Here is a 13,161-nt window from a genome sequence, read left to right on the forward strand (position 1 = left end):
AAATAAAAGAATATATACAAATGGGTGTTTTGGGGTTTCCAATGGCTTGTGGGCATGTACAAATTATGCTTGCAAGAATAAATAAAACATCCACCCTTCTTCCTAAGGTATTACAAAGAGTAGCAGTTTCTTGCAGACACCAGAAATGGGGGAAAGAAAAATGACCAATGCCTGTTTCTGACCTCCACACAGAGTGTTGTAATAAAATCACAAATATCATCACTTTTCTGCTTTCTATGTCTTATTCAAAGTTTCCTTTGTTCTTCTTTTAATGGAAAGCAATTCCATTTTCTTGTCTTTGGTTCTTTTGCACTGGCAGAGAACTAAGAGATCTTTCTATGCTTTGCTTTCTCTTCTTCTGATCTGTCTCTTAGCTTACAACACTGCCACCATATTCTGCACCCATGTCATTGTCCCCGTCCCGGCTCCTCCGGCGAGCTTCTTGCCGGAAAATGCCACTGGAAAATCAAGAACCTCCTCTTTTTCGTCCTCCCCCAAACTATGGCCTGCCATGCAGCATTTGGCGAAAGCCAGAGTCGAGAATTTGAATCGCAAAGATCAAAACTTGGTCGATTCGATAAGCAGACGCAGAATCAAGCAAGCTACACGAAGAGGGAGATGGAGGCGGCGTTCGATGAAGCTTCTTCAGGAGTCTGAGGATTCGAAGCTGTTTGGATCAAGAGTGAGGAAGTTTTTCAGGTCCGATTCTTCGCATTCTTCCTGTAAGTTCAGATTTTTCATGACTTGGATTTCTTCGGCGGAGTCTTTCGGAGACAGAGAGATGCTCTGTGTGGAGAGTGTTTTCAAGGCGCATCCGAAAGGCTGCTTGATCATCGTCTCAAATACGATGGATTCGGCGAAAGGGACGGAAATCTTGAGGCCGTTTTCCGACATGGGTTTGCGCATTGCCGCAATTTCTCCCGACTTCGATTACCTGTTCAAAGGGACGGGAGCTCGAGCTTGGTACAATAAGTTGAAGAAAGGGCACGTAAATCCCGGGGAGGTTTCGTTGGGTCAGAACCTATCGAATCTGCTTCGAATGGGTCTACTCTATCGATTTGGCGGGATATACATCGACACCGACGTCATTGTTTTGAAAAGCTTTGAAGGCCTGAGGAATGCCATCGGCGCGCAGACTATCGATCTCGCCACGCGGAATTGGAGCCGGTTGAATAATGCGGTGATGGCGTTTGACAGGGGCCATCCGTTGCTTCGCGAGTTTATCGAAGAATTCGCGAAGACATTTGATGGAAACAAATGGGGACACAATGGGCCGTATTTGGTATCAAGAGTAGTCTCGAGGATGCACCGTGAAGAGTTGGGGTTAGACTTCATGGTGCTGCCGCCAATGGCGTTCTATCCTGTCGATTGGAGTAAGATTAGAAGTCTTTTCATGGGGCCAAAGAGCTTGCGTCACTCGAAATGGATATTCGCGAAGCTTAAGCAGATTCGAGGCCATAGTTTCGCTATTCATCTGTGGAATAAACAGAGCCGAGCCATTGCCGTCGAGGACGGGAGCATCATACAGCATGTTTTGTTGAGCACATGTGTTGTTTGCAACTTCTCTTCTTTGAGTGTAATAAAGAGCATAGAATGAAGCTAAGTTTAGTCAATTTTATTACATTAGTTTTTTTTTTTTTTTTTTGATAATTTGAGAATCCACAAGCACCGTGGAATGCGCTTTGAATAAATTTTAGTCAAATTTAATATCTTGCAAAATGGGCTCGGTTGTTACAGAATAAAGTGAATAATACCTCCAATTCTCAAATCCAACCATGTTTTATTCGATTGTATTAAAAAGAATCGTTTATATGATTTTCTGTATCACTATATATAAAATTAGCAAACAATACATTTTTTAAAACAACATAAACATCTTAAGTCTATGCATATTTAGGGTGTGTTTGTTTGGGGATTTAGATTTTGAGTTGGGATTTGAATAGTAAAAATTTTGAATTTGAATAATTGTATTATGTGATATAAATATGTGTTGACGTGATGTTTTGAATGTAAAATTGATTTTTAGTATAATATAAAAAATAAAAAATAGGTGTTTGATTTGATATTTTTTAGGGAAAAAAATTGGATGAATAATATAAATCTAATTCAATCCTCTAAACAAACACGCTGGTGTACTTATGCATTCTGGGTAATTTTCCACCGAACTTGATATCCTACAGATTAAGCTTTACAAGGTAAATCACAATCATGTGTGACAGTTGGACTTAAAGACATCCTAAGCTTGAATCCATGATTTCACGGTTACTTCCACCTTACCATTCTTTGAGGATATATCACAGTGTGATACACTCAAACAGTATTAAAAATGTTATTTTTCATTAAAATTTTAAAATTTTGAATCTTTGATATGATTTTAGAAAATATATATTTTTAATAAATAATGTTAAAACTTAAGAGTATGTAAGGTAGAAACATGTCATAAAATGGGCGTTACAACACAGTAGAAGGTAGTTTGGTCATATGCAAATGCTTATACTGCTTCGTTGAGACACAACACAAGCATTCCGCTTTAACTGCTTTATCACATTTTGGTATTGTGGGTTGTACGGAACTATTAAAGCCCATTACAAGTGATTGGATCCATCAATATTTGGGCTGGGCAAGAATGGTATTTAAATGGTTGGGCTTAGGCCCAGCCCAAATTTGAATCGTCGAGGATATTTTGTGGTGGAGGAGACCGTCGTGGAGGGGGTGAGTTTCTCTCTACACTTCGGGGCGGGGAGGGAATTCGACAGTGAGTTTCTGTTCTTCTCTGAATCTGATCTGATTGGATTTAGATATTTTGTGGATAGAAATTCGAGGATGCCAGTGGAAGCGGCGACCAGAGTTTCCGACGGTGTCTTGCCGTCCACCGGTGATTTGAAATCTCAAAACCCTAACGGCGCCGCCAAGAAATCGCGGGAGGGGCGCAGGAGGCGGAGGAAGCAGAAAAAGAGCAAGCAGAACGCGGCTGCTGGAGATGATAGCGACACTGCTGCGGAGGACGCCGACGGCGTTGCCAACCACAGTTCTAAAGAGAACTCCGATCCTCAAAAGGTTGTTTGAAGTTTTTCTTTGAGTTTTTTGCTGTTTCGAGATATATTGAAGTTCGTAGCTGGTTTGGATTTTTCCGCCGTCGGTTTTGGTGGTTGCTAAAATGGCGTAATATAGATAATACATTCTAGAGCATACACTATCGCATGCACCATATCTCTAATCGTGCCTGAATCAACGTTTCCCTTTCAGATAATAAAGTATTGATAGAACACCAAGCAGATTATATCTTAAATGTTTATGATTCGTTTTAATTCTTCAAATAAAAGGGTGGTTTGCCCAAATTTTTATGCTCTGTTTCGTTATGCGGAAAAGCCTATTTGTACGCAAATTTCATTTTCCTTGGCTCTGGGTAATTTTATCACCTAATGTAGTATTATTCTCATGTGTAAAATGGCAACAATGACATTGGTAGTTATGAGGCATTCCTTACGAGGGCATGAACCCTCTTAGACATCCAAGGAGGTGATATACATTTTTTTATCAACAGGGTATATGAACAGTCTAATCTATTTTTAAGAGACTACACCTTTCTGGCAGATAGTTTGTGCTGTAATCTTCAAACACTTAAATCAATCTGATTGCATTTCACTGTGCTTTTGTTTGCATTTCAGGCTTTAGAACTTGTGGAGGTTGAGTATGTACCAGAGAAGGCAGAACTAGATGGAGTTTTGGATGAGGAATTCAGAAAGGTTTTTGAGAAATTCAGCTTTATGGAAAATGCTATTTCTGAGGTGTGTTGAAAAGTCCAAGAATATCCTATTTAGTTTCTGATATTTCATTTGTTAGTCTTCCTTCTTTCTGTTTGATTCTTCATTTGGTTGGTTCTTATTTGCTGTTCCATATACAAATAACTTTTCTTCAGGAGGTTGATAAAAAGGATGACCCGGCTGCTGATGCAGCAAAAAAGGCTGACTCTGATTCAGATGAGGAGGAACAGGATAGCCAGCAGAAAGAGAAAGGTGTCTCCAATAAAAAGAAGAAGGTTGATCACTTCACCTCTGGTTTTTGTTTTTTGTTTTTTTTTTTTTTCCAACTTCTTAAGCTAAAATCGTTCTTCACTTTTACAGCTTCAACGTAGAATGAAGATTGCTGAACTGAAACAGATTTGCACTCGGCCTGATGTTGTCGAGGTATCCCAACTTCTATAATGCAATATGTTCCACTCACTGTGTAATTTTATTGTACAAATTCAATGGACTTTGTTTTGGTGATAGACTCCTCTTTTCTTGTATTCGACATACCGTATTACAACTTGGGTATTTCCTTCTTGGTGTGTTAACGACAATAGATCATCCAAAAGCAAACTCTATAAAACTGAATTTTTGCTTTTCTGATGTTGGTTGCACACACAGATTAAAATATCCAAAGTTCAATAAAGCATATTTTGCATTGCCTTTTTTATGTATAGTCATTATTATTAATAATTTTTATGTTACTTCTTGCATAGTTCTAGGTCAAGGTTAAAATATCAGTATATGGAGAACATGTTGCTCTGATACTTAAAACTTGGCTTCTGCGTATTGATAAGATGCAAGTTATAACTCATTAGTGTCTTTCTCTCCAAATTATAATGTATGACATTTAGGTGTGGGATGCCACTGCATCGGATCCAAAGCTGTTGGTGTACCTAAAGTCGTATCGAAATACTGTTGCAGTACCTCGACACTGGTGCCAGAAGAGAAAGTTTTTGCAGGTGAGTCTCTGCATCTAACTTGTTGACTCGGCTAATTTAGCTTTGCATTCCCAAAGAGTTTTGATTATGTACCATGTAAAATGTTTATCAGTGGGTATGGTGGGGAGTGGGCTTAAGTGATAAGTTTAGGGAGTGATGGGCGATAAGTCAATGAGGTTGTCTTATATGTATATATGATTCTTGCAGGAGTGCTGCGGTGGGACTTATGGAGCCTTGACATGTAGGTGTTTGCAAGGGTGGCCTTTCATGAATTATATTCAGTGTGTGTGCTAGTTGGGTTGGGTGTGGTGTATATGATACCACATTTAAAATTTCTTTCAAAACATTTATATGGGAACTAAACCTGTAACTCTGCAAGGCAGCTAAGGAATTCTCCAGGGATCCCCGTGATTAATGTTTGTTTACTAATATGTGCCAAATGCCACATAACTAAATGAAATATTGTGTTTGAATATCTGTCATTTCTTTGGTTAAAACTGAAATGATGGAGAAATGGTGATTTCGCCACATGATTATCTTGGGTGAGTATAATTTGTAAGGATGACCGTTTTAAGAATTAAATATTATAGTGTGCTTCTCGACCATTTTGGAGAATTCAATCTGTACAGTGCCTCTTGATGTTATGGTGGTCAGGGTTTTTAAATCTACTAGTAGAGCTTCTTAGATGATTAAAATACTGCATTGATATATAGCTCATCAGTCTTTTTACTTGCTTTGCAGGGAAAGAGGGGAATTGAGAAGCAGCCATTTCAACTTCCTGATTTTATTGCTGCCACTGGGATAGAGAAGATTAGACAAGTAAGTCCTAGATAATCCCTTTGGTTGTTTTATGAAGTCATTCTTGTGTGCCTTTGACAATAGTGGATTGATGGCTTTGTCAATCAAAATCATCAATGGCTACAGTGTAATTATGGGGAATGTTTCAGTTTTTAATTGTTTCTTGCCTTGCTTCATTTATTGTTTATGTATCTGGCAGGCATACATTGAGAAGGAGGACAGTAAAAAGTTGAAGCAAAAGCAACGTGAGAAGATGCAGCCTAAAATGGGAAAGATGGACATTGATTATCAGGTTTCTATGTTGTTTTATGATTTGAATCTGCATTTTAGATCTATCTTTAACTGTAATATTAGATTAACTTTTGTTTGTGATGTGTGGTCTGAGGTGATATTTGTTCTCTCTACAGGTACTCCATGATGCCTTCTTCAAGCATCAGACAAAACCCAAGTTGACATCGCATGGTGATTTATATTATGAGGGAAAGGAATTTGAGGTATAAACACATTCAGTGAGATATGTATTGCTATTAAATACATATTTTAAATCTGCACCTGTTATTAATCAATAATAGCATGTTTGGAAGATGTTGATTTTCCTGGATTTTGTATTCTGTCCTGAAAATTACACCAAAAACATGTGACTTTCTCTTAAAGCATTTACATATATGTTTTATTTCGATGCATAGGTAAAACTGCGAGAAATGAAACCGGGTTCATTGTCGCATGAATTGAAAGAGGCTCTTGGCATGCCTGACGGTGCCCCTCCTCCCTGGCTTATAAATATGCAGGTTAGGAATAAAATAGTTTCTCTACTCTTTTCCATGTATTTCATTTCCGTAATTTTGTACCTCTAATATTTTCTATGAAAATTGAGTAAATTTGCAATTGTATAATTCCTTTCCATGCCAGAGATATGGTCCTCCGCCTTCTTATCCTCATCTGAAGATTCCAGGGCTCAATGCCCCAATTCCACCTGGAGCTAAATTTGGCTATGGACATGGAGATTGGGGCAAACCACCAGTCGATGAAGTAGGTTTCACATTCATTCATGTCTGTATTTCCCTGTGTTCTATGAATTAGTTTTCTCACCTGTTATTTATTCAATTGTGAACTAGTATGGGCGCCCCCTCTATGGAGATGTTTTTGGGGTTCTGCAACAAGAGCAACCAAATTATGAGGTAAATTTAGACTGCTGAAGATGAGATTTCCTTGTGCCTCTTTTGCCAATGGCTTTTAAAGACTAGTATTTACTCTTTTTTTTTTTTGTTTTCTTTCTTGTGCATGTTGTTGGAATTGATCTCCAGGAGGAACCAGTTGATAAGACAAAACACTGGGGTGACTTGGAGGAAGAGGAAGAAGAGGAGGAGGAAGAAGAAGTCGAAGAGGATGAAGAGATGGAGGAAGAGGAATTAGAAGATGGCATTCAATCTGTTGACAGTCTCTCAAGGTATTATGTGCTTATATTCACATTCTTTCTGAGATCTTCTATTGCGAAATTTAGGAGTGGTAGATGTGATATGATAGTTTTATTTTGGATTCGGTATCCTCCTGTTTATGTATATATATATATCCTTTGTGCCACTCTTGATTTGCTTGCACTGATTTCATGGTTATAGCACTCCAACTGGGGTTGAGACTCCTGATGTCATTGATCTTCGTAAACAACAGAGGAAAGAACCCGACAGGCCTCTCTATCAAGTAATTCCATTTCCCTTTCAAAAATTCGACATTTTCTCATTTTCATTGTACTGGGATTAATTGATAATCTTTTTTGTTATTTCTTGCTGAAGGTACTTGAAGAGAAAGAAGAGAAGATTGCACCCGGCACTTTGCTTGCCCCAAGCCATACGTAATCCATCCTCTTCTATATGAAAGCTTTAAACTACAGTTTGACTACAGTTTTGTATTCTTAAAATATTATCATGTTTACATATTTTCCTTCTCATACAGGTATGTTATCAACACTGGTGCACAGGACAAAACTGGGGCTAAAAGGGTAAGTGAACTCTGTTGTGATCTTTTATCATAAACCCACAAGACAAATGTACAAAACAAATTAATCATGAAACTCAGTGTCGCACACAGACACTCTTATATGCCTCATTTGGTTTTGTGCCTGTTAGGTTGATTTACTGAGAGGCCAGAAATCCGACAAAGTTGATGTAACATTAGCACCGGAAGAGCTGGACGAGATGGAGAATGTTCTGCCCGCCAAGTCAGTCTTCCTACCAACCTAAGCATATTTTTAATTGTACAGCATATTTATCTTTCATATAAACACTAATTTTGTACAACCATGTTTCCAACCCCAGGTACGAGGAAGCCAGAGAAGAAGAGAAGTTACGGAACCAGCGCGAGGACTTCAGCGACATGGTTGCTGAGGTAGACACACTTACTATTTACCCCAATTCCAAATTCACATATCTTTTTCGCGCTCTCATTCATCACCCGATTCAAGAATACTTATCATGTCGAAAATGTATGGTCTGTTCCAGAACGAGAACAAGAGGAAACGAAAGATGCAGGAAAAGGAGAACAAAGCAAAGAAGAGAGACTTCAAGTTTTAGGTATTTTTTACTTGTTTGCTGCCTAAGAGGTTTTAGTGTTCTATTCGACTGCTGGTGCTCTACTTTTTTCTTATTACTGGAAAAAAAAATTGTCATGTAATTTTACTGTATTGACTTGATACTGTAGCTGTGTGCTTTTTCTTTGACAGATTTTAATTTCTACTCGACTCTACCTACCTAAAGTTATCATTTCTATTAACCAAACTTGATTCAGACCTTCACCCAAATCACGTCTAGTCAACTTCTATCCCATTTCATGAAATCTAATATAGTAGTTTTCTTAATTTGATGTTTTAGGCACTACTTATTTAGATTGGATGGTTAATAGAAAATATATTTTGGATGTAACAGTGTCTTTTTCAAAAAAACAATAATAATTATTAATGATGTACCTAACCGAGTTAGATAAATTAATAAATAGATAGACGTAAGAATCATATTTGATATTAAAGAAAATGCATGCGCGCAGCTATGTGTATAATATATGCAAGTGCATAGATTCATATCAATACATTAATGTATACAATAAAGCATCAATTATGAGACCACATGGTTTGGTAATGTTTGGAACTCTTAAGACACAGATTTCTATTATCTACCATAACTACAATAATAATAACGGAATAGAAAAATATAAACAACAAGAGTCGTAATGATCTCTCTCATTCTTCTTTCAGTTATTAATTAAAAAATAACAAATAGATAATAATGAAGGAGGGAAGGGAAAGGGTTGATGAGATCCAGTGCAGTGTACGAAGTCCCCACCCAATGTGACAAATATTCCCTCTCTATCTGTTAGGACAGGTCCACTTTGTCCGCTTCATTATTTTATTATATTCCCCCCACATGTTACCCCTTATAACTTCCGTTTATACTATTCCCTTCGTCCATATTACCTTGGTCGGGTGTACTACCGTATGTATGATAATTTAGGGAAAGTATAATTAATAAATAATTAAGAACCTATATTTGAAAATTTAGGTAAAATATAATTAATAAATAATTAAGAAAAATATATTAATAAAAATAATTATAAATTAAAATTAAGATAAGTAAATAATTTAATTAAAATTAAAAAAATTATAAAATTTAAAATTTAAAATGCGATTAAAGTACATAATTATATTTCCAAAAATAGAAAGTATAATTTATGTGGAACGGACGAAAATAAAAAATAATAACAAATTATGTGGGACGGAGGGAGTAGTATTTTTGTAAGTTTTGTAAAAACTTAAAAATAGTGAAATATATATATATATAATGTGATATACTGTATTTAATGTAAATATTAATATGATATCTTTTAAAATAATTATTTAATAGTTCAAAAAAAATTTAAGCCTAATTTTTTCATTAGATTATATTCTACAAATAATTATATATTAAAATTAAGATAGTATAAAAAAGTTAAAATGTAATAAAGTGAGAAACGAGACATGACAATCTGTAGATAGAAAAGGTGTATATATGCTATATATGAAAGATTGTAGTCATTAAACTTACTACAGTAAGATGATGATCAAGAGTTACTACAGTAAGATGATGATCAAGAGTTTTTATCTACTTTAGTTTTTTCAATATGTCATCATCATCATCATAATCATAATCATAAATTTAGGTGACTATGATGCCGACCGACTTCAGGTGTGTTTATGCTAAATTCTGTTTATCAAGAAATGACGCAACACGAAGTTGATCATCTTGAGTGGATGGAACGACACCGTTTTAATGACCACTTTTTGGTGATAAATACAAGCCATAATGAGTGATTGATAATAGAGAGAGACCGACCTATTGATGTTAGAAGTAGAAGATGATGAAGAAGAAGAACTGACATACTGATTTAAGAGTGGTCTGTGGTGAATAGCCAATAAGGAAGGGGCTTTCTTTATCTACTACTACTACTATTATTGATTCAAATCACTACACTAGATTGAAAGGAATTGAATTTCACGTAGACCCCACCTAACCCTTCCTTAATTCACACATAGCTAGCTAGCTACCTAGCTACCTTATATCTCTATCACAGAATTGGCTCAGCATCATACGTCTCTATCTCTATCTACCTATTAATATATATATATATATGTGTGTGCATGTGTGTGGAAAATAAAGTGAAGAGGAAGGGCATTTAGATGAGAGAGAGCATGTGAGAAGATACATAAATCTGAGGCAAGAAAGAATGGGTCCAGAGAGAGAGAGATAGAGAGAGAGAGGGGATGATTCTTGGGACCCCATCCATCTCCAAATGCATGTACACCATCCACCACTCACCCTCTACACTCTGACTCATTTCATTACATTATAACATATAATTAGAGCTATATGGACATGGGATTATGGAGATGGGCTTCCAAGATTTAAACTATATATATATATATATATATAGATATCTAGATAGCAATTAGCTTTGTGCATGTCACTCCCCCACTATGTAATCACGTGTTGACAACTGTCTTTAACCCAACCCCCCATCACTCACCCTATACTACTTGCTAAATAAAAAATAAATACATACACAATTGGCAAACAAACCTTCATATATATATATATATATATGTGATGTGGTGTTACACCCTATTATTTCCTATACTATACTATACCTGAGGCTAGGGTTTCCCCTACCAACACTCACTCATAATTAATCAATCCATCCTTATATATGTACACATATAATATATCATAGCAGTTAGAGACATACATGTGACACAAAAATTTGGGCAGCTCAAAACGCCAAACGAAATGAAGCAGGCAGATCGAACGGAAAAGGAATTTGAGACAGTACTGCTCTCTCTACGTAATTATTAATTAAATCAAACATATATTAAATATATTTCTATAGTGACGACTGCCTAATGCCTCTATCGATTTCTTCCAATAACAAAACTACACATGCCATGCTTCTCTTGTCATCATCATAACCATACACACACACACACACACCTAATAGAATAAGAATATATATATATATATATAGAGAGAGAGAGAGAGAGAGAGCATGTGAATTACATGTTATGCATGCTAGCGTGTGTCACAGTCAGTCTGTGTGTGCGCAGAATTAATTCAACTTCAAACTTAGGAATGAAGAAAGCAGATGTCTATCAAGGATATTACTATTAATTCCTTTGTGTTTTTTCATATTGTTTTCGAATTCATACATACAGCCAATAGTGAATAATAATAAATGTTATCCCAATTTTAAAATTTTAATTATTCTTAAAATGATACAAAACACCAAATAAGTATAAACAAACACGACCTAATTCACTTTAGATTTACCTTATAACAAACTGTGAGCATAATAAATATAATAAAAAAATAATTTACCTTAGTGAATTGATTTCCAGAACTCCGGGAGCCCAACTCCCTGGCAGCCATCCATCCGGCCAAGAAGGGCCAGGATTCTGACTCCGTGGAGCCCCAAAGAATTGACCACCCATCATCTAAATTGGAAAGTGTGAATGAGTTATATAAATATCAATGAGAATGAAGGCAGCAAGGAACCAGGACCACAGATATATACATATATATATAGAGAGAGAGATCGATCTCCACTCCCACTACTCAACTCCATTATTATTATTATTGGTTTTACAGATAGATTGATTGATTGATGGAAGGACAGTGAAGGCCACATAGCCAGCCATCGTATATACAATACAACAACAATTCGATATACACAAACTCCCCTCCCCCATCATCATATATTTCTATATATGCTCTCATTTTCCTCACAAGTTAATGCAGCCTAGCTAGTTCTGATCATCGTACAGTTAGAATTAAGATATTGCACAGAACAGAAAGCGTACCTTGATTCAAAGTTGTGATATATATGGGTTTGAGAACTAAGCAGGTTTCTGGTGATCAGGAGCTTGAGCTTGAGCTTGATTGGGGTCAGGCTCTGCTGCAACACTCAGGTGCGCCGGAGATGGCGAAGACGCAGCAACCGGAGCCGTTGAAGTGTCCGCGATGTGGTAGCACCAACACCAAGTTCTGTTACTACAATAACTACAACAAATCCCAGCCTCGCCATTTCTGCAAGTCCTGTAAGCGCCACTGGACCAAAGGAGGGACTCTCCGGAATGTCCCTATCGGCGGCTGCCGGAAGAACAAGCGTCCGAAGATTTCATCCACCGCCGCGGCGAAATTTTGCTCTAGTTTTGCACTAGGTGCGAATTCCTCCGGCGATCGGAAAGGCGTATCGAGTGTTCTATACCAAGCGTTGATTCGACCTTCGCCTAATTCTCTGAACGAAGCTACGCGTGGTATCAATGCCGGCTTATCTCCTGCGAAGAACTTGACGACGACAGCAGAAAGCAATAGGACGGCGATTCCGGCGAACGCGATTAAATCGACAGGTACGGCGACATCTGCGCCTGATCGGAACCCTAGCAACACAGAATTCCAATTCTCAAGCCTGGAAATGAGCGCCGCGTCGTTGATTCCACCCTACGAGATTCCGAACATGGACTCAATGGAGGAGATAGAATCGAGCGTCACAACAGCGAACATGGATTATCCAAGCAGCAGCAGCGGCGCGTGGCTAGGATTCGACGTAACCAACAACTGTTCGTTGGAGTTACCGTCGACAAGTGGCGCTGCCATGGCCACCAGCTACTGGAATTGGAGCGAGATCGATGCGTTAACTTCAGCAGATGATTTGGACCTAGCGTGGGACGAAGAAGATGTCATTAATGGTGAGGCAGCAATGAAACCCTAAATAGAGATCTTCCATTCTTCTTTCCAATACTCTGATGGTGATGGCAATTGTGAGAGAGACTAACTTTGACCGTGGTACAGTTTGGGGTTAAGGTATCAATGTTAAAAAAAAAAAAAAAAAAGAAAAAAAAAAGAACATCATCAATCAGATATGCTGCTGCAGTTTGGAGCTGTCAGTTTTTAGAATCCAGCTTCAGGCAAGTGGACAAAAATATTTGTACTATGTATTTTTTTTGTATCTGTTAATTGGAATGGAATGGGAATTTTCTACGGTTTGTGGAAATAATTTGCCAAGTCTTTTGTACGAGGCAGAGAATAATCCTGCATGTATATAGAAATAAAATGTGA

At 37.3% G+C, this 13,161-nt stretch overlaps 3 protein-coding genes across 3 annotated transcripts; all 3 read left to right on the forward strand.

Annotated features, from left to right (window-relative positions):
* The first annotated feature begins 1 nt into the window (after window position 1).
* LOC127247612 (uncharacterized protein At4g19900-like) lies at window positions 2-1,634 on the forward strand. The gene has a single exon (XM_051269542.1). The coding sequence runs from the start codon at window positions 272-274 to the stop codon at window positions 1,595-1,597; it is 1,326 nt and encodes a 441-aa protein (XP_051125499.1). The 5' UTR covers window positions 2-271; the 3' UTR covers window positions 1,598-1,634.
* Window positions 1,635-2,703: 1,069 nt separating this feature from the next.
* Window positions 2,704-8,270, forward strand: LOC127247979 (uncharacterized). Its single transcript, XM_051270097.1, has 18 exons — window positions 2,704-3,057; window positions 3,669-3,788; window positions 3,920-4,039; window positions 4,125-4,187; window positions 4,643-4,750; window positions 5,471-5,548; window positions 5,727-5,819; window positions 5,935-6,021; window positions 6,214-6,315; window positions 6,437-6,556; window positions 6,643-6,705; window positions 6,832-6,974; window positions 7,144-7,225; window positions 7,318-7,376; window positions 7,478-7,523; window positions 7,651-7,742; window positions 7,840-7,909; window positions 8,023-8,270. The coding sequence occupies exons 1-18, from the start codon at window positions 2,824-2,826 to the stop codon at window positions 8,092-8,094; spliced, it is 1,752 nt and encodes a 583-aa protein (XP_051126054.1). The 5' UTR covers window positions 2,704-2,823; the 3' UTR covers window positions 8,095-8,270.
* Window positions 8,271-11,587: 3,317 nt separating this feature from the next.
* LOC127247981 (dof zinc finger protein 4-like) lies at window positions 11,588-12,949 on the forward strand. Its single transcript, XM_051270100.1, has one exon. It carries the CDS (start codon window positions 11,927-11,929, stop codon window positions 12,812-12,814), a length of 888 nt encoding a protein of 295 aa, XP_051126057.1. The 5' UTR covers window positions 11,588-11,926; the 3' UTR covers window positions 12,815-12,949.
* Window positions 12,950-13,161: the final 212 nt, after the last annotated feature.

Source organism: Andrographis paniculata, unplaced genomic scaffold (genome assembly GCF_009805555.1).
Source record: "Andrographis paniculata isolate CXL003 unplaced genomic scaffold, ASM980555v1 Contig32END, whole genome shotgun sequence".
NCBI classification, from domain to species: domain Eukaryota; kingdom Viridiplantae; phylum Streptophyta; class Magnoliopsida; order Lamiales; family Acanthaceae; genus Andrographis; species Andrographis paniculata.